The sequence below is a fragment of the Crinia signifera genome, chromosome 1 (assembly GCF_055691185.1).
Source record: "Crinia signifera chromosome 1, ASM5569118v1, whole genome shotgun sequence".
Lineage (NCBI taxonomy): Eukaryota > Metazoa > Chordata > Amphibia > Anura > Myobatrachidae > Crinia > Crinia signifera.
The window spans coordinates 226,674,704-226,694,279 of NC_139217.1; the positions used below are offsets into that span (position 1 = coordinate 226,674,704).

The window sequence follows — 19,576 nt, forward strand, 5'->3', positions numbered from 1 at the left end:
GAGTTTGGAAATTCTGTATGTTTGTTAAGCAGTATCGATGGCATTACTATAGAAGTGGTAGATAGTATTATATGTGGTGTCTGTAAGTTGGGGCCTAGATTTGGTGAAATGTTACCAGCTAATAGAAGCAGGAGAGAAAGAGATAAGTGTAGCTGTAGGAGGTTTTTGAATGTTTTTTATATGGGGCATACATTTCATCAATAAGGGGATACTACATTCCGTAAAAGACCATAAATACATAAAACCATATCCATATACATTTGTGCAACAAAATATATATTAAAAATAGTTTAACTATTATATTGATTTTTTTATAAAATTAATGCGTGTTATAAAACCAGATGGTTGATATAAGCCAAACTAAAACGGAGAGTTTTTATATGAGAATCTAATATGGAACATTTTTCTTATAAAAATTATATATAAAAACCAGTGTATAAAAAGGTTATCCAATCAACGATTTATAAAGGGTGTAATTTCATACCCCTCATTGAGGCCATTAGGAGTTTGCGTATTCAAGGTCAAAATCCAATAGGTTTCCCTTCTTAGAAGGGCACGGTCCCTGTCACCGCCCCTTTTACCTACTGGAACAATTTCTATACCGATGACTTTTAATCCAGAGGGATCGCAATTATGTACATTCTTAAAATGTCGAGGTACACTGTGGTTTTGAATACCATGCTTGATGTTTCTAATGTGTTCCAGGGTGCGCACTTTCAACGTGCGTTTAGTCTTTCCAATATACCTGGATCCACACGGGCAAATCAACAGATATATTACATACATTGAATTGCAATTAATAAATTACTTGATATTAAAATTAATATTTGCAGCTGAGGTATATGTCTGAGAAATTAAAACAAAAGGACAGACTTTGCAGCGGCCACAGGAGAAGCAACCCTTTACACTCAGAAACGAAGACATATTAACAGACGGTTTGTCAATCAGAGGTTCTAACTGGCTTTTGAAAACCCAAGCGTTAATGGTTTTAGCTTTTCTGTATACTACCTTTGGCTTATCGCCAATATGTGGACCCAAAATCGGGTCACATTTGAGAATATGCCAGTGTTTTACCAGCATGTTAGCAATTTTCCTTTCACCTGTATTGTACTTAGTAATAAAGAGACAGTCAGCATTATTTTCATTTTCCACAACCTGCTGTCTATCTTTATATTGAAGAATGGTATCTCGGTTGGACATCCTAGCTCTGTTAAGAGCAGAGTCTATGATTTGTACTGGATAACCCCGTTCCTTAGACCTCTCAACATAGATATCTGACTGATTATTAAATGTCTCTAAATCAGTACAGTTACGACGCAAACGTAAAAATTGAGAAAATGGAATGTTATCTTTCCATTTTTTATAGTGGCAGCTTTCATAACTCAGGTAGCTATTACTATCAACGCTTTTGAAGTAAGTCCGGGTCTCAACATGGGGAACTTGGGGAAAGTTTTCAACACTGAGTATAAGGTCTAAAAATTCGATTTTCTTTGAGTTAAAATTGGAAGTGAATTTCAGGTTATAAGAATTCACATTTATGCCTTGCATGAAGTGGTCAAAAGTATCCTCATTACCTCGCCAAATAATGATAATATCGTCTATGTAGCGGCGAAAAAATTGGATATTGGGGCGCCATGGACCTGTTAGCATGTTCGCTTCCCACTCCCCCATATAGAGGTTAGCGAGACTTGGGGCACAGATTGTGCCCATCGCCGTGCCCCATACTTGCAAGAACCACTCGCCAAGAAATTCAAAGTAGTTGCGAGACAGTACAAACTCCAAACAATCACACACAAAATCTTTAGTGGTATCAGGTATAAGGGGATCTCTAGCCAGAACTGAGCTAATTGCAGAGATAGCTCCACTGTGGGGAATTGCAGTGTACAAGGATTGGACATCAATAGTAGCCCAATTCAAATCCTTGTCCCACTTAATATTCTTAACCATTTGAAGCATGTGAGTGGAATCTCGCACATGAGATTCTAATTTTGGTACATAGTTTTTTATAACTGAATCCACAAATTCGGATATTCTAGATGTTATAGAACCCATACCTGCCACAATTGGGCGACCGGGGGGTTTATCCAATCCTTTGTGGATTTTCAGCAGGTGATAAAAGGTTGCAAGATTTGGAGAGGGATTATATAAATATCTATATTCATCCATGGAAATAACTTTTAGGTCAAGTCCTGTTTTAAGGAGCTTTTGCAAGTTAGACAAAAAGGGGGATGTGGGATCGCCATCTAATCTGCGGTAGGACTCCGTGTCTCCAAGTAATCTATGCTCCTCTGTCACATAGTCCTGGCGGTCCATAATGACGATCCCACCCCCCTTGTCAGCATTCTTTATCACAACGTCTGTATCAGCAGACAAGTTTTTAAGGGCCTCAAACTCTTTTCTATTCAAATTTTTGTTTGTATTTTTATTTAATTTTAAGAGTATCTATCTCCTTCTTTGCCAGTTCAGAGAACAAATCCAGAAACGGGCCCTTTGATTCGATAGGGTAGTACGTTGACTTCAATTTAAGGTTACTTAATGATTCATTTTTTTTGTTGTGAAGCTATTTGTGAGCTCTCCCAATTTTTTACAGGGGTGTCTGATTTTTTTATGAAATGACATTTTAAAGTTAATTTTCGTATGTATAAATTCAAGTCGATATACAAATCGAATTTCGAGGGACCTACAGAGGGTGCAAAGGAGAGGCCCTTTTTAAGGACTGAGTTTTCAATAGGGGTAAGGACCTTTTTTGAGAGGTTAAAGATACCTTGCGTATCTGGGGCTAATGCATGGTTCTCATTTTGGGTTGCCTTTCGGTTGTGTCCTGCTCCTCTCTTTCCCCTCGTCTTCTTTTTTGGCTGTCAGGGGTGTAGTCTAGTCTTTGGTTGGGTCGATGGCCGTGTGTCAACAGACCCTGGTCTAAAAAATTATTATTTCCAAAATTAGCCTCGTCAGGGACTGACCGTAGTCTCTCGAATCTATTGTTATGTACAAAACCTCTATTCTCTCTTGCAGGCATTTGATTGGTATGCTGATTATTTCTGGCATTTCTGTATCTGTATGGAGTTCTATATGGGACTTGTTTCCAGTTGTATTCACTCTGATTTTGCCGTATAGATCGTACATCAAATTGTCGTATTTGACTATCCCTAGTATACTGAACTTTAGTTCTGGGCTTTTCAGATTTATTGTTAAGGTTCCAAGTCCTGTTTTGGTTTGTCTCATAATCAAGTTTATCACGATGATATTTTTTTTGTTTTGTGTCAATTACTTTATTCTCAATATTTAGTACCTTTGTATCGATCTCCCCTTTCCTCTTTTTAAAATTTTCATCATCTTTGATTTTCTCAAGGTCTATTTTGAGTTCATTTAGTTGCTTTTCGACATCTTTAAGGGTTTTCTTTTTTTCTGATACAAGAAACCGCATAAGTTGGAAGGAACAATCATCTAGTATACGGTTCCATTCCTTCATAAATCTCTCATCATCCTGACCAAACGAGGGTGGTTTATTAAGCCTGAGCCCACATGGAACACGTCCACAGGACAGATAATTATCCAGGCTTTTTATATCCCACCAAGTCTTGGTTTCCCGGATGAGGAGTTTCTTCCAATGTAGCAGTTATATTAACATTATCTGGTGCTGGGTCAGTTCTTTCCCGAGTAACAATTTTTTCATCAAAAATCCGGTTACATTCAAGTAACCTCCTGTCATTCAAATCACTGCCCCTAAACATATTAGATAATTATGGGGAGTACAATAATATAAGAAGTTGTTCCAACAAAGCAACAAAATAATGAGTACCCAAAAAAGCAGCTAGAAACACAGTTGAGTCCAAGCACAATGGGTGACAAAGAGAAAGTTTGTGAGTCAATAGCGCTAAAAAAGGTACTAACATCTAGAATATCCGAATTTGTGGATTCAGTTATAAAAAACTATGTACCAAAATTAGAATCTCATGTGCGAGATTCCACTCACATGCTTCAAATGGTTAAGAATATTAAGTGGGACGAGGATTTAAATTGGGCTACTATTGACGTCCAATGCTTGTACACTGCAATTCCCCACAGTGGAGCTATCTCTGCAATTAGCTCAGTTCTGGCTACAGATCCCCTTATACCTGATACCACTAAATATTTTGTGTGTGATTGTTTGGAGTTTGTACTGTCTCACAACTACTTTGAATTTCTTGGCGAGTGGTTCTTGCAAGTATGAGGCACGGCGATGGGCACAATCTGTGCCCCAAGTCCAGGGCCGGTGCTAGGGTGTCCGGCGCCCTCCTGCAAACCATACAACTTTCACATTGCCATTGCAACAAGCTGCAGCCCGATTGTGGGAGCGTATGCAACATGCGATCCTATGGAGGATCTCGGGTGCATGTACATGTATGCATACACCATCTCAGTGCTGTGTCCGCAAAATGTTGCAGGCACTAAAGGTGCCCATACACGCTGCGAGAATCGCATACGTTATGGGCTAGATCGCATCGCACGTCATGCATGCAATGTGTGTGCGATGCGATCCGAAAGCAGTACAAAAAGTATGTGCAGCACATACTTTTTGTACTGTGCCATGCGATGCCCACGGGAGCGCACATCGCATCGCATGCTGCTATTACAGCGTGTATGGACACCTTTAGGCACATAACCCAGCCCATTATTTAAAAAGGATCTAAATTAATATAAAAATATCTACAATTATTTAAAAAATTGTTACAAACATGTATAATAAAAGACTCACTGTTCTTTTGCTGTTTAACTCTTGTGCAGTCCCTCCCCTTCTATCTGCGTAGGCAGGATGCTGAGGATGTCATTACACCCCTCTCCTGACTGAGGGGGAAAGGAGGGGAGAGAAGGAGGAGATGGAAGAAGAGGGGAGGCGATAGAGGGGGTGGAGTGTTGAGGACTGGCAGTGGCACTGGCACAGTTCAATTAAAGAGGGAAGGAAGGGGAGGCGGCGCTGCTGTCTGTTCGTCATTTGATTGACATGTCATCCAGGCATTCACATACAGTGCTACATGCCTCAGCGCAAGTGTCTGTGAGTAAGAGGGGGCAGGTCGCAGGAGGACAGTGTGTGCACGATGCAGGGAGCTGCCCAGCTTCTCCATACTGCCGCCCGCTGCCAGACAGGCACTGCAGGCGGTTTGCAGGCTGTGTGCACTCATGGTGCAGGAAGCAGCTGTTTTTACTGCCGCCCGCCCGCTGTCAGACAGGTGCTGCAGGCGGCTTGCAGGAGGCAGTGACAGTGAGGGCTGAGGCAGCTGTAGCAGAGCAGGGAGGGAGACAGCGCCTTTTCAGCATGGCGCCTCCCTGCTTTGCAGGAGCTGCTGAGTGGGTAGCGCCGGCCCTGCCCAAGTCTCACTAACCTCTATATGGGGGAGTGGGAAGCGAACTTGCTAACAGGTCCATGGCACCCCAATATCCAATTTTTTCGCTGCTACATAGACGATATTATCATTATTTGGCGAGGTAATGAGGATACTTTTGACCACTTCATGCAAGACATAAATGTGAATTCTTATAACCTGAAATTCACTTCCAATTTTAACTCAAAGAAAATCGAATTTTTAGACCTTATACTCAGTGTTGAAAACTTTCCCCAAGTTCCCCATGTTGAGACCCAGACTTACTTTAAAAGCGTTGATAGTAATAGCTACCTGAGTTATGAAAGCTGCCACTATAAAGAATGGAAAGATAACATTCCATTTTCTCAATGTTTAAGTTTGCGTCGTAACTGTACTGATTTCGAGACATTTAATAATCAGTCAGATATCTATGTTGAGAGGTTTAAGGAACGGGGTTATCCAGCACAAATCATAGACTCTGCTCTTAACAGAGCTAGGATGTCCGACCTAGATAGCATTCTTCAATATAAAGATAGACAGCAGGTTGTGGAAAATGAAAATAATGCTGACTGTCTCTTTATTACTAAGTACAATACAGGTGAAAGGAAAATTGCTAACATGCTGGCAAAACACTGGCATATTCTCAAATGTGACCCGATTTTGGGTCCACATATTGGCGATAAGCCAAAGGTAGTATACAGAAAAGCTAAAACCATTAACGCTTGGGTATCCAAAAGCCAGTTAGAACCTCTGATTGACAAACCGTCTGTTAATATGTCTTCGTTTCTGAGTGTAAAGGGTTGCTTCTCCTGTGGCCGCTGCAAAGTCTGTCCTTTTGTTGTAAAGTCTCAGACATATTGTCACGGACGGCCACGCCGGCACACGGCGGGTCCGTTACTCACCCCTCCGTGCCCGTCGCCGCCTGTCCGTTCTGGGGCTCTGGTCCGGGCATCCTGCTGGTCCTGGGTCACCTGGGAAGTGTGGCATACAGGGGTGGTTCCCTGAGAGTCCTGAGGGAGTTGTGTTTGGGGCGGCACCGGGAGGCCGGTGCCGCCATCTTGGTTATGGGCAAAGTGCAGATTGGATGCCAGGTTAAGGTTTCCTCCCTTTCTGACCACACTAGCCAATGACAGCCGCCCACTATGTATTTAGGGGATCTGTCTTGGTGAACTGGTGTCAGTGCAAAGGTTTCCTAGCCTTGTGCAGTTGGAGACTCCTGGCTCACTCCTGTCTTCTGCAGCCTATTCCTCAGTCCTCCCTGTTACTGACTCCAGGAACCCTGACCTCTCGCTGCCTTCCAGGTAGTTACCTGTGGACCCGGTATTGCCAGCCCGTGGGATCCCATTGGTCTCCAGGACTTCAGCTACTATCAGCCTCCTGGTACCCCCAGTCCTGTGAAGAGCATCCAGTTCCAGTCTTTCTCTTATCCTCTGGCTCATCATCCATCTCTTTACTGTGTCTGGGATATCCCTCTGCATTGGTCGACATCTCCGTGAGTTGACACAAGACTCTGACTATTATTGTTTAAACTCAAGACTTGCCAAAGACTTTATTTGGGACTCTTTGTTTGCCTTTTCTAGCCCTGATTAGATTAAGAAGTTTGCTTTCCTTTATGAAACCATCCATAATAAAGCCAGCTCGCTTTAACCCTACTCCGTCTGGTCCTAAAGTGATTCCTACGCACCACACGATCCAAACTAGTCCTCCACCTGTGACAGTTTGCACTGACCCAATGTATTCGAGTGTCGATTTGGGATCACCGGCAGACCTTCTGCAAGGAATTATGGGTCGTCTGGAACAACTGGAAGCATCCCAGCAGCAATTCCTGCAGACATTCACACCTCCTCGACCTGCAGCACCTGCTTCCCCAGCTGTCGCTACAACAGCCCCTCAGGCTGCCTCCTTGGCTGTTGCTCCGGTTGTGGTCTCATCTGGCCATCTCCACCTACCTACACCCAAAAAATTCGATGGATCCCCAAAGGCATGCAGGGGATTACTTAACCAATGTGACGTCCACTTCACCCTTCAGCCGGCCTACTTCCCCACACATAAGTCGCAAGTGGCTTATATTGTCTCCCTCCTGACAGGCTCCGCCTTGGACTGGGTATCACCCCTGTGGGAGAGATCAGACCTTCTATTGTCCGATTACCCAGGGTTTATTGCCACCTTTCGTCGAATATTTCACGAGCCCGGCAGAGTCTCCTCCGCAGCCTCTGAGATCTTAAGAATCCGGCAGGGTAACTGCCCAGTAAGTCAATTCGTGATACAATTTCAGACCCTGGCTTCCGAGTTAAGCTGGAATGAGGAGGCACTTCTATCAGCCTTCTGGAACGGCTTCTCGGGTCGATTTAAGGACGAACTCACCACCCGTGATACTCCTACCACCTTGCAGGAGCTGATATCCTTATGCAACAAGGTGGATCTCCACCTCCAAGAACGGCAGATGGAGAGAAGCCGGTCGGATCGTCTCAGATTTCGTTCTTCTTCCAATCTACCAACACCCAAGTCCAATTCCTCTCCTGGGCTTCCCCCGGAGGAACCCATGCAAGTTAATCAGTTTCGACTGTCTCCTGAAGAAAGAGCCCGACGACGTAAAGAGAACCTATGTATGTACTGTGACTCCCCTGCTAATCTGGTCTCTTACTGTCCACGGCGGCCGGGAAACGATCTGTCCTAATCGGCAAAGGAGAGGCCAGGTTGGGAGTATTGCATACCTCTCCTACAGCATCCGAATCTATAATCCTGGTCCAGCTCGCCCTTCCGCATGACCTGGTTCCCATAAAAGCATTTCTGGATTCCGGGGCAGCTGGCAACTTCCTCTCGGCCAATTTCATCGCCCAGTTTCCCCTTCCTGTTTTTCCATTGGAGCAACCATTATATTTAACTGCAGTCGATGGCAGCCGGATCCCCAAGGGACAGATTACCCATCAAACGGGTCCGTTATCTCTTCAAGTAGGGCTGCTCCATAAAGAGACTCTCGAGTTCCTTATCATCACAAATACCTCCCATGACCTCGTGTTGGGAATGCCATGGTTATCCAAACATAATCCGCACATCGACTGGGGTACCATGGAGATCAAGGCCTGGGGTACCACTTGGTTCTCATCCTGCCTTCCTCGAGTACTTCCTCTCCAACAGACTCGACCTGATGACCCCATCACTTCATTGCCTCCACAATACTCCTTGTTTAAGGACGTCTTTAGTAAAGGAGGTGCGGATTCTCTCCCTCCTCACCGCAGTTGGGATTGCCCCATCGAGCTAATTCCCGGCAAAACACCCCCCAGGGGACGCACATATCCACTGTCCATTCCTGAGACCGAGGCAATGTCTACATATATTCAAGAGAAGGTACTTGTTTCCTATCTGGGCGCCCACTAAGTTAATTGCGCACCATGCTATTCTCCGTAGAGAAATCTGATCGCATCGCATCGTACACATACATGATATTGAACGATGCGATGCGATGCGATGCGATCCGATTCGATTTCCCATAGGAAACAATGTTAAATGGCTCAATTTAGCCAAATTATCATAGGAACAATAGTAAATGGGCCAAAAACACCCCTGAACATTGAAATGTCCCCCCAAAAGTAGTTGACGCCACCCCGCCATCAACGTGAACCCGAAGCGTGGCGAGCGCAGCGAGCCCGCGAGGGGCGGCGGTACGCGTCCTCCGACCTTTTCATGCCCTACTATCCACTAGGGCGTGGAGTGAGAATAGAATAGTGTGGCGAGCGCAGCGAGCCACCGAGCCCGAAGCGTGGCGAGCGCAGCGAGCCCCGCGAGGGGACGCGGATACCTTCACAGGTAAACGCGTCCCTTTGCGGGCTTCCCAGGTGTCCGCGTCGCCATGGACACCTGGGAAGCCCGCGAGGGGACGCGTATAACTGTGAAGGTATCCGCGTCCCCTCGCGGGGCTCGCTGCGCTCGCCACGCTTCGGGCTCGGTGGCTCGCTGCGCTCGCCACACTATTCTATTCTCACTCCACGCCCTAGTGGATAGTAGGGCATGAAAAGGTCGGAGGACGCGTACCGCCGCCCCTCGCGGGCTCGCTGCGCTCGCCACGCTTCGGGTTCACGTTGATGGCGGGGTGGCGTCAACTACTTTTGGGGGGACATTTCAATGTTCAGGGGTGTTTTTGGCCCATTTACTATTGTTCCTATGATAATTTGGCTAAATTGAGCCATTTCACATTGTTTCCTATGGGAAATCGAATCGGATCGCATCGCATCGCATCGCATCGTTCAATATCGTGTATGTGTACGATGCGATGCGATCCGATTTCATTACGGTGCCGTACGTAGAAAACCTGGGCGCCCAGATAGGAAACAAGTACCCAAGAGAACCTACAAAAGGGCTTCATCCGTCCATCTACCTCCCCTGCTGGTGCAGGTTTCTTCTTTGTAAAAAAGAAAGACATCACGATCAAGAATCGGTACCCTCTCCCCCTGATCACCGAACTGTTCGATAAAGTCAAAGGGGCTGTAGTATTTACCAAGCTAGACCTTCGTGGGGCCTATAACCTCATCCGAATATGTCCAGGGGATGAATGGAAGACGGCATTCAATACCCGCGACGGGCATTACGAATACATGGTGATGCCGTTTGGACTCTGTAATGCACCCGCGGTATTCCAACAGTTTGTCAACAACATATTTCGGGACATGTTGTATCACTCTCTCGTTGTATATCTTGACGACATCCTCATCTTTTCATCCGATCTTTCTGCCCATCGACAAACCGTGAAGGAGGTCCTATCCCGTCTCCGAAAGAACCATCTCTTCTGCAAGCTCGAAAAATGCGTCTTTGAGGTACCGACAATTCCTTTTTTGGGTCATATTCTTTCCAGTACCGGCATCGAAATGGACCCCGTTAAAGTCAAAGCTATCCAAGATTGGACCATGCCAACCACGCTAAAAGGAATCCAACGTTTCCTAGGCTTCTCGAATTACTATCTTCGATTTATTTGGGACTTCTCCTCCATTGCTGCTCCCCTTATGGCGCTCACTCAAAAAGGTGCAGATCCATCTTGCTGGCCCCCAGCTGCAGTACAGTCCTTCCAGCTGTTAAAACATGCATTTATCACAGCACCCATTCTCCTGCAACCAGACATCGCCAAACCCTTCTTTCTGGAAGTCAATGCTTCTGCCGATGGTGTTGGTGCCATTCTCTCCCAGAAAGGAGAAAACCAGGAACTTCTGCCATGTGCGTATTTCTCCAAAAATTTTCTTCCAGCAGAGAGAAACTATGCAATCGGAGAACAAGAACTTTTAGCTATTAAATTAGCCTTCGAGCAATGGCGGTATCTGCTTGAGGGGGCAAGGCATAAAGTCACAGTGTACTCCGACCACAAGAATCTCGCATTTCTTCGCAATGTACAGTGTCTCACCTCCCGACAGGCCCGCTGGGCTATGTTCTTCAAGCGTTTTAACTTTCAAATCAGCTACCGTCCCGGTGCTCAGAATCGAAAGGCGGATGCGCTGTCCTGGTCTTTTGACTCCATCTCCGAAGATTCCTCCAATCCTCGGGCAATATTGAACCCGGTTATTTTTGCCCAATCCAACTCCCATCCTGCACCACCTCCCGGGAAGACTTTTGTTCCTTCTGAACTACGAGAGAAAATCCTGACATGGGCTCATTCTTCACGTCTCCAAGGTCACCCAGGTACTCAAAAGACGCTTTCTTTCCTTCAAAGGTCCTACTGGTGGCCCTCCATGCGGACGGACGTCAGTGATTTTATCTCCTCCTGTCCTCAATGTGCACAGCATAAAGCATCCAGAACAGCTCCAGCAGGGATCCTGCGGCCACTACCCATTCCTAAACGTCCTTGGACACACCTGTCCATGGATTTTATCTCCGAGCTGCCACCTTCCCGAGGACATACTGTGATCTGGGTAGTGGTCGATCGCTTTTCGAAGATGGCACACTTCATTCCTCTAAAGTCCCTTCCATCCGCTCCAGTACTGGCCCAACTCTTCATTCGTCACATCTTCAGATTACATGACCTTCCCACAGAGATAATATCAGATCGGGGTGTGCAATTCGTCACCAAGTTTTTGAGGTCTTTGTGTTCTTCTTTGCAAATTAAGTTAAAGTTTTCTTCAGCCTACCACCCACAAACCAATGGACAGACAGAACGTGTCAATCAAGACCTAGAAGCTTTCCTCCGTCTTTACATCTCCTCCGCACAAGATGACTGGGTAGATCTGCTCCCGTGGGCAGAGTTTGCCCATAATAACTCGTATCATTCTTCTGCTGGAACCACTCCCTTCTTTACTGTTTTTGGTCAGCATCCCCGTTCTCCTGAATTCACAAGTTTGCCAATAGTGGAGGTTCCAGCTGCAGACTCCTCTCTTCATCAGTTTGCGAAAATCTGGGCAGACACCCATCAATCCCTCCGAAAAGCTTCAATCCGTTATAAGAGATTCGCAGACAAGAAAAGGAAAGCAGTCCCTCGCCTGAAGGTTGGAGATTTAGTCTGGCTTTCCACTCGTAACCTCCGTCTTCGACTACCCTCCATGAAACTAGCACCACGATTTATCGGGCCCTTTCCAATTATCCGAGTCATCAACCCAGTAGCGTATAAGCTGAAACTACCAACTACAATGAAAATCTCCAACTCATTTCACGTCTCTCTTTTAACACCATTACGACTGAATCTGTATCATCCTAAACCACCCAAGACACCCCCAATCTCCACTGAGAAAGATGCTGAGTATGAGGTAGAGGGTCCTTGACTGCCGTCGTCAACATTCACGTCTACAGTACCTGGTGGAGTGGTCCGGATATGAGCCAGAAGGAAATTCTTGGGTTGACGCCACCGATCTTCATGCTCCAAACCTGGTCAAGCAATTCCACCGGAAGAATCCACTCAAAGCTCGAAGGTACCTTGCTTGCTCCCAAAAAGGGGGGGGGGTACTGTCACGGACGGCCACGCCGGCACACGGCGGGTCCGGTACTCACCCCTCCGTGCCCGTCGCCGCCTGTCCGTTCTGGGGCTCTGGTCTGAGCATCCTGCTGGTCCTGGGTCGCCTGGGAAGTGTGGCATACAGGGGCGGTTCCCTGACAGTCCTGAGGGAGTTGTGTTTGGGGCGGCACCGGGAGGCCGGCGCCGCCATCTTGGTTATGGGCAAAGTGCAGATTGGATGCCAGGTTAAGGTTTCCTCCCTTTCTGACCACACTAGCCAATGACAGCCGCCCACTATGTATTTAGGGAATCTGTCTTGGTGAACTGGTGTCAGTGCAAAGGTTTCCTAGCCTTGTGCAGTTGAAGACTCCTGGCTCACTCCTGTCTTCTGCAGCCTATTCCTCAGTCCTCCCTGTTACTGACTCCAGGAACCCTGACCTCTCGCTGCCTTCCAAGTAGTTACCTGTGGACCTGGTATTGCCAGCCCGTGGGATCCCATTGGTCTCCAGGACTTCAGCTACTCTCAGCCTCCTGTGAAGAGCATCCAGTTCCAGTCTTTCTCTTATCCTCTGGCTCATCATCCATCTCTTTACTGTGTCTGGGATATCCCTCTGCATTGGTCGAAATCTCCGTGAGTTGACACAAGACTCTGACTATTATTGTTTAAACTCAAGACTTGCCAAAGACTTTATTTGGGACTCTTCGTTTGCCTTTTCTAGCCCTGATTAGATTAAGAAGTTTGCTTTCCTTTATGAAACCATCCATAATAAAGCCAGCTCGCTTTAACCCTACTCCGTCTGGTCCTAAAGTGATTCCTACGCACCACACGATCCAAACTAATCCTCCACCTGTGACACATATACCTCAGCTGCAAATATTAATTTTAATATCAAGCAATTTATTAATTGCAATACAATGTATGTAATATATCTGTTGATTTGTCCGTGTGGATCCAAGTATATTGGAAAGACTAAACACACTTTGAAAGTGCGCACCCTGGAACACATTAGAAACATCAAGCATGGTATTCAAAACCACAGTGTACCTCGACATTTTAAGAATGTACATAATTGTGATCCCTCTGGATTAAAAGTCATCGGTATAGAAATTGTTCCAGTAGGTAAAAGGAGCGGTGACAGGGACTGTGCCCTTCTAAGAAGGGAAACCTATTGGATTTTGACCTTGAATACGCAAACTCCTAATGGCCTCAATGAGGGGTATTAAATTACACCCTTTATAAATCGTTGATTGGATAACCTTTTTATACACTGGTTTTTATATATAATTTTTAATAAGAAAAATGTTCCATATTAGATTCTCATATAAAAACTCTCCGTAGTTTGGCTTATATTAACCATCTGGTTTTATAACACGCATTAATTTTATAAAAAAAACAATATAATAGTTAAACTATTTGTAATATATATTTTGTTGCACAAATGTATATGGATATGGTTTTATGTATTTATGGTCTTTTACGGAATGTAGTATCCCCGTATTGATGAAATGTATGTTCCGTATTTTCCTGTCTACTTTGTTCTGTTTTGATTGTGGACGGTATGCAGCTATAGCAACCGTTGATGTCAGCATTTGATCCATTTGACATTCTGTTGCGTAAGGGGCTGGATCTGTGTTTGCTCTCTCCCATATATTTGAGCGGCCTAGCGTCACCAGGCACGCCCTCTGACGAAGTCTCCTGACGAAACGCGTTAGGGCGTGACCTGGTGACGTGTGCCGCTACCTACCTGAGCTGCTCCCTCCGGCGTCTGTTCCTGACTGTGGTCCCGACACGCTGCGCTGCAGCGGGAGATCATGTGCCTACTACAGAGCCCCGGACGGCGGTAGGAGTATTGCCAGGCTTTTACGATTCGTATCATGTGGTAACCAGTCCACTGCTGTTTCAATTTTGGTACGAGTCCTATCTTGAGTCTCGTTCTTGTGCAATATTGGTTAATAAAATCTTACTGTTTTACACTATGGAGCGCTCCTCCTCTATTCTTCTTTGAATATATATATATATATATATATATATATATATATATGTATACATATATATATATATATATATATGTATACATATATATATATGTATATATATATATGTATGTATACATATATATATATATTATTATTATTATTATTATTATTATTTATATACATTTGGTCTATCTATAATACTTTAACTGACCCGGCATATACCTGGTCACCTAAGTGTCCATCTCCATGCTTTGCTCCGCCCCTCTGGAAACCCCCTTCTGAAAATCCTGCATAGAACTTTAGTCAACTTTTCATTCACAACCAGACAGGTTGTGTCTACTTTACCTATGAACTGCACATTCAAAAACTTGTTCCATACCCCAACAGTAAAAATGCTGCAATATTCCCTCACATACTATGGTCATGAATCATTTGGTGTTAAGTGCATCACAGTACATGCCCTTAAATATTGTTCTGCAGAACAGCACATTATTTTAAAATGTATGTTAGATTAAGTAAGGCATTGTTATATATATATATATATATATATATATATATATATATATATATATATATATATATATATAGGGAAATAGACATATTCTACATTTAATCATGTTAAAATACATCCATTCAGAGCTCACCTGGCATGTACTGACTATAGTCACTAGGTCACCTTTATGATATGCAAGTTCTTGTGGTTTAGGCTTGGTATTGTCATTCTTTATGATGCATTGCATTCCAGGCGTTAGGCTTCTCTGCAGTGAAGAAATAAAAAATGGGTGCCATTATAAAAATCATTGTAGCATGTAATAAAATAATATAGAACTTGAACAGACAGATTACAATTAATGTATAGTAATAAACTAAGAACAAATATTCTGGTTGGTGCGGTCCGTTCCAAATTCTTTTGGAGGGCGATTTTTAGCCGTCTGCGCATGCATAGGCAACGCAATGTGCAGGTGCCACGCATGGTCTCCGTACTCGTTCTCACTAATACCGTCCAGAAATGTGCACCGAATCGACTCGGGAAATATGGGCGTAATATGGGCGTCATTCGGCCCTACACAAGGGTGTGGTTTCAAAGTGGGCAAAACTGGGCGTAAATCTGGGCGTACACGAGGGAACGCACAAATTGTGGTAGGCGTGCATTCGGACAAGACACCGACTGCAAACGAACCAACATGCCTGAAATATGCGGTCTTCATAAGCAAGTTTCACTTTGCGGAGAGCACTTGTTCATGCGCTAGGCATTCGGTTCGCCCAATTAGTACGCCCGCACCTGAAGCACTCTCAGCTGAACACAATACAATCCACTCCTTTACTCATTAGTGATTAATTACACTCTTTTCATAGCTTCAATTGGAAGCATTGCTGGCTAAATGGCCCATTACTAAATGCACAAATATATGCTGCAAACACGACTGCATTGTTGCTATTTTACACACATTTATACAGCAAGGAATGGACAGAAATGTGTAACACTAATATAAATTTACATTTCACTTTTATATTCAGCGATAACAGCACACATGTGGGGGTAAAATAAAAATGTATTACATTTTACAAAAACATAAGAACTTTTTACCATGTTATTTGGCACATGGCTAAAAATTAAGGGAACATAATAATAACGAAAAAATAATTTAAAAAATTTACAAATTTTTAACATTTCATACATAGCCACAGCAGAATTATTAGGAACACATCAGGTGGCTTCACAAGAAAAGTAAAGGACCAGCAGCCAGTAATGATAGCAGAAAGAGGGCAACTGGGGAACCAACCAAAACATTCCAACCGAAGGCACCACAAAGGGTTTGCACGGGATTGGGTTGCACACATGAAGCTGACACACACACAGCAAAATAAAAGATTAATCTAAAGTGCTAGTAAGGTGTTTATGTATCAATTAGGAATTAATTGATTACAATTAAAATTAATCCATTTTTTATGAGGTTGCCTAATTGCATAAGTGTGTCATGTGACAGATGTATGAGTTCCGAATAGAGTAGTGTTGTTTGCGGAAATACACCGAATCGGTGCGTACGGGCAGCTTCCCGTCCGTTCGGACGCTGTAAGACCGTGCAGAATCTTTGTGTTCCCACCGCACACGCACGGTTTAGATGTTGTCCGAAAACACACCCTCTTCTTAGAGAGTGAGTCCGACCGAATGCGGACGACCTGTGGGCGTTTGTTCTTACAATGTCCGCACAGCGTGGCATTCGGTCAGCTCCGAAAGAATTCGGAACGGACCGCACCAACCAGAATAAGGCCCTCAGTTCCTGAAACTCTAATTAAATACGACATAATCAGAACTGGGTTCCTGAACCTGTTCTGGGCAAAAATTTACTTTTTGTTTCTAAATCCAATATAAATATCTCTCTCTTTCTCTCTTTTTTTTTATATAACCCCTTCAGTGGTGGTTTGTTTTTAGGGAGCGCTCCCTTAAAAAAACCACCACCGTCTCTCCTGGGGCCGGGCAGCACTACTGAGCACTACATCAGCCGCTGCCCGGCACTGCCCCCGGCAACCCAGCCGGGGGGAAGGAGGCGGGGGGCGGCCGGCCGGAGCTGGGCAGAGGCTGAAGCTGAGCTCAGCTCAGCGGCACTGCCCGGCTCTAGTTAGCGTAGTCCCTGGTACTCCCAAGAATTTTCTGGGTTTGCCAGTCTGGGCACTGGAGCACAGCCCGGAAAATTCTAGTGAGTACCAGTGAAGGGGTTAATCGATCCACCCCCAGACCTGGAGTTCCTTGACCTATTTTTCAGAAAAATAGTACTGCCTGTAAGCATTAACCTACCTGTGACTTTCTGCTATTGAAAGGGAGTACCGAAAACTACACTTTTTTTTCTTTCATTTGGACAGTTCAAAAAAGACAAAAATGGTATTTCTAATTCATACTAAGATGAACCATTTAATTTTTATATTTTAATATTATTTACAGCAGAATTGTGTATTGTTGAGTTTTTTCTTTTACTTTGTTAGTACATTAGCAATTGCAGGGACCGCAAACTTGTTAATTACCCCATTCCTAGTAGTATACAAAGATATAAGGGGATGGGGGAGCAGTGTAGGTGCACTGTTATGGCATAACCATAAAGGACCATCGGTACTTGTTTCCTATCTGGGCGCCCAGGTTTTCTACGTACGGCACCGTAATGAAATCGGATCGCATCGCATCGGATTCGGTACTCGATGATGTACGATGGCATACGATGCTATCCGATCCGATTTCATTTTAAATCGGATCGCATCGCATGCGGTGACGCGATCAACCTGATTTTTACATTGGAATCAATGTAAAATGGTCCCTGAGACCCGATTTTACATTGATTTCAATGTAATAACCCCGCAAACCCACGATTTGTATAGGAAACCCCCCCTGATGGTTTAAAATGCACCTCCATTGTTAACGCCACCCCAGTATTGATGTCAACCCGAAGCGTGGCGAGCGCAGCGGTACGCGTCCTCCGACTTTTTCATACCCCCACTATCCACGTCGGCGTGGAGTTGAGAATAGAAAGTGCCCGAAGCGTGGCGAGCTCAGCGAGCCCCGCGAGGGGACGCGGATACCTGTGAAGCCCGCGAGGGGACACGGATACCTGTGAAGTGTCCGCGTCCCCTCGCGGGGCTCGCTGCGCTCGCCACGCTTCGGCTCATTGGCTCGCTGCGCTCGCCACACTTTCAATTCTCAACTAAACGCCGACATGGATAGTGGGGGTATGAAAAAGTCGGAGGACGCGTACCGCCGCCCCTCGCGGGGCTCGCTGCGCTCGCCACACTTCGGGTTGACGTCAATACTGTGTTTCTGTGCAGATGTGACAAGGGGAGGGCTTTGAAGGGTAAATAAATACAGTAGTGTTACAGATGGGCCATCCTATGGGCCAACCATAAAAGCGGGAACGAAATCGGATCGCATCGCATCGCATCGTTCAATATCGTGTATGTGCATTTGTGGTATCCGATGCGATGCGATCCGATTTTTATACGGAGAATAGCATGGTGCGCAATTAACGTAGCGGGCGCCCAGATAGGAAACAAGTACCGGACCATCTCCTTGCTAATCTTCTGTGAGATGGTTTTCATTGTGGTCTTCCAGACATTGGACTTCAACTCCAGGGGTAAATTTACTAATCCAGCTGTATAAGGCGGATCCCTGTATGAATGGGTACCAAACAGATCGGCTGTATATGACCCCAAAATAGGAATGGAGAATAGGACAAATTTACAAAGCTGGGTCAGGCTGATGTCAGGCTGATGTGAATGGTGTATTCTTTTGTAGTTTTCATAACATATGTACATAAAAAATTGAATTTGTACGGATACTTGAGGCCGGGGCGTGGCCTGACGGAGGAGCAGAGAGGACGCCATTCTGCAGAGCTCCCAAAAAAAATATCCACAAAAAGGCACCCTGTGGCTATTCTAATTCACCCCTTGCCAGGCACCCACCTTGTTTACCCGGCGGGGACCCCCAGTGAGGAGACTCGCAGCGCTGCGGAGCCGGGGGCCGGAGAGATCCTGCCTCGCAGGTTGCGGCCTGGAGTCCAGGAGAAGCAGCGGCCTCAATTTCAGGCTGCCCTCCGGCGGTCGAGCTCCACTGCCCGCGCGTGGCGCGCCCCGGACCGGGAGCGCATCGGCGGGCATCCAGAGACAAGCGGAGCCCCCCTCTACACCAGGGACGGAGCACCCCCATCACCCTGCCTGGCAGGCTGCCTGGGGAGAGCCCGGGGCTCCGCCGTCATTCATCTCTCCAGCCGCGGCGGCCATTTTGGATCCGGCCGGCAGCTGCCTGGCAGCCTGGCAGCGTGTGGAAGGCGCAGTAACTGCGGGAGGGTTGGAGCCGGACCTCCCTGCACATCCAAGTGAAAGGTACTGAGTGCCCCAGTTCCCCCAGCCCAGATATCTGAGTCCCCTGGGATTGGGACCATCCCCAGGGCACCACCTTCCTGGGTAGAGGTGACACCTGGCCCCTCCTGAGCTCCCTCTGGGCACAGCCGCACAAATCCATATATCAGATCCTGTGATTCACCCCCGGCCATACCACGCAGCATCGGGACCGGGTAGCCCACAGACCCGGTGCCCGAGACTGCGGCCCGGAATATCAGGAATCTGCACCCCCAAGGCCCCCAACTGGCCAAAATTCACCTGCCCCACTATACGGCTGATTAGAGCTGTCACCCTTCAAGAAAGGTTATACTGCCTAAGAGAACTGTAACCAAATAAGGGTTGGGGTCCCCCCCTCCAAGGGCCACAGGAGAAGACAAAGTATAAACTCACTTTCTGACACAATCAGTGAAGGGCCTGATTCAGGAGTTAATATTACACACCTGGACATATTAACAAAATGTAATCACTT

The 19,576-nt window shown here is 45.7% G+C and overlaps 1 protein-coding gene across 1 annotated transcript in view; it reads right to left on the reverse strand.

The window, feature by feature from the left end:
* MATK (megakaryocyte-associated tyrosine kinase) overlaps nt 1–19,576 on the reverse strand; it is a 139,106-nt gene that overhangs the window by 64,660 nt on the left and 54,870 nt on the right. Inside the window, exon 3 of the mRNA XM_083179349.1 lies at nt 14,868–14,981. Within this exon, the coding sequence (XP_083035475.1) occupies nt 14,868–14,981 (114 nt within the window). The remainder of the gene's footprint in view (nt 1–14,867; nt 14,982–19,576) is intronic.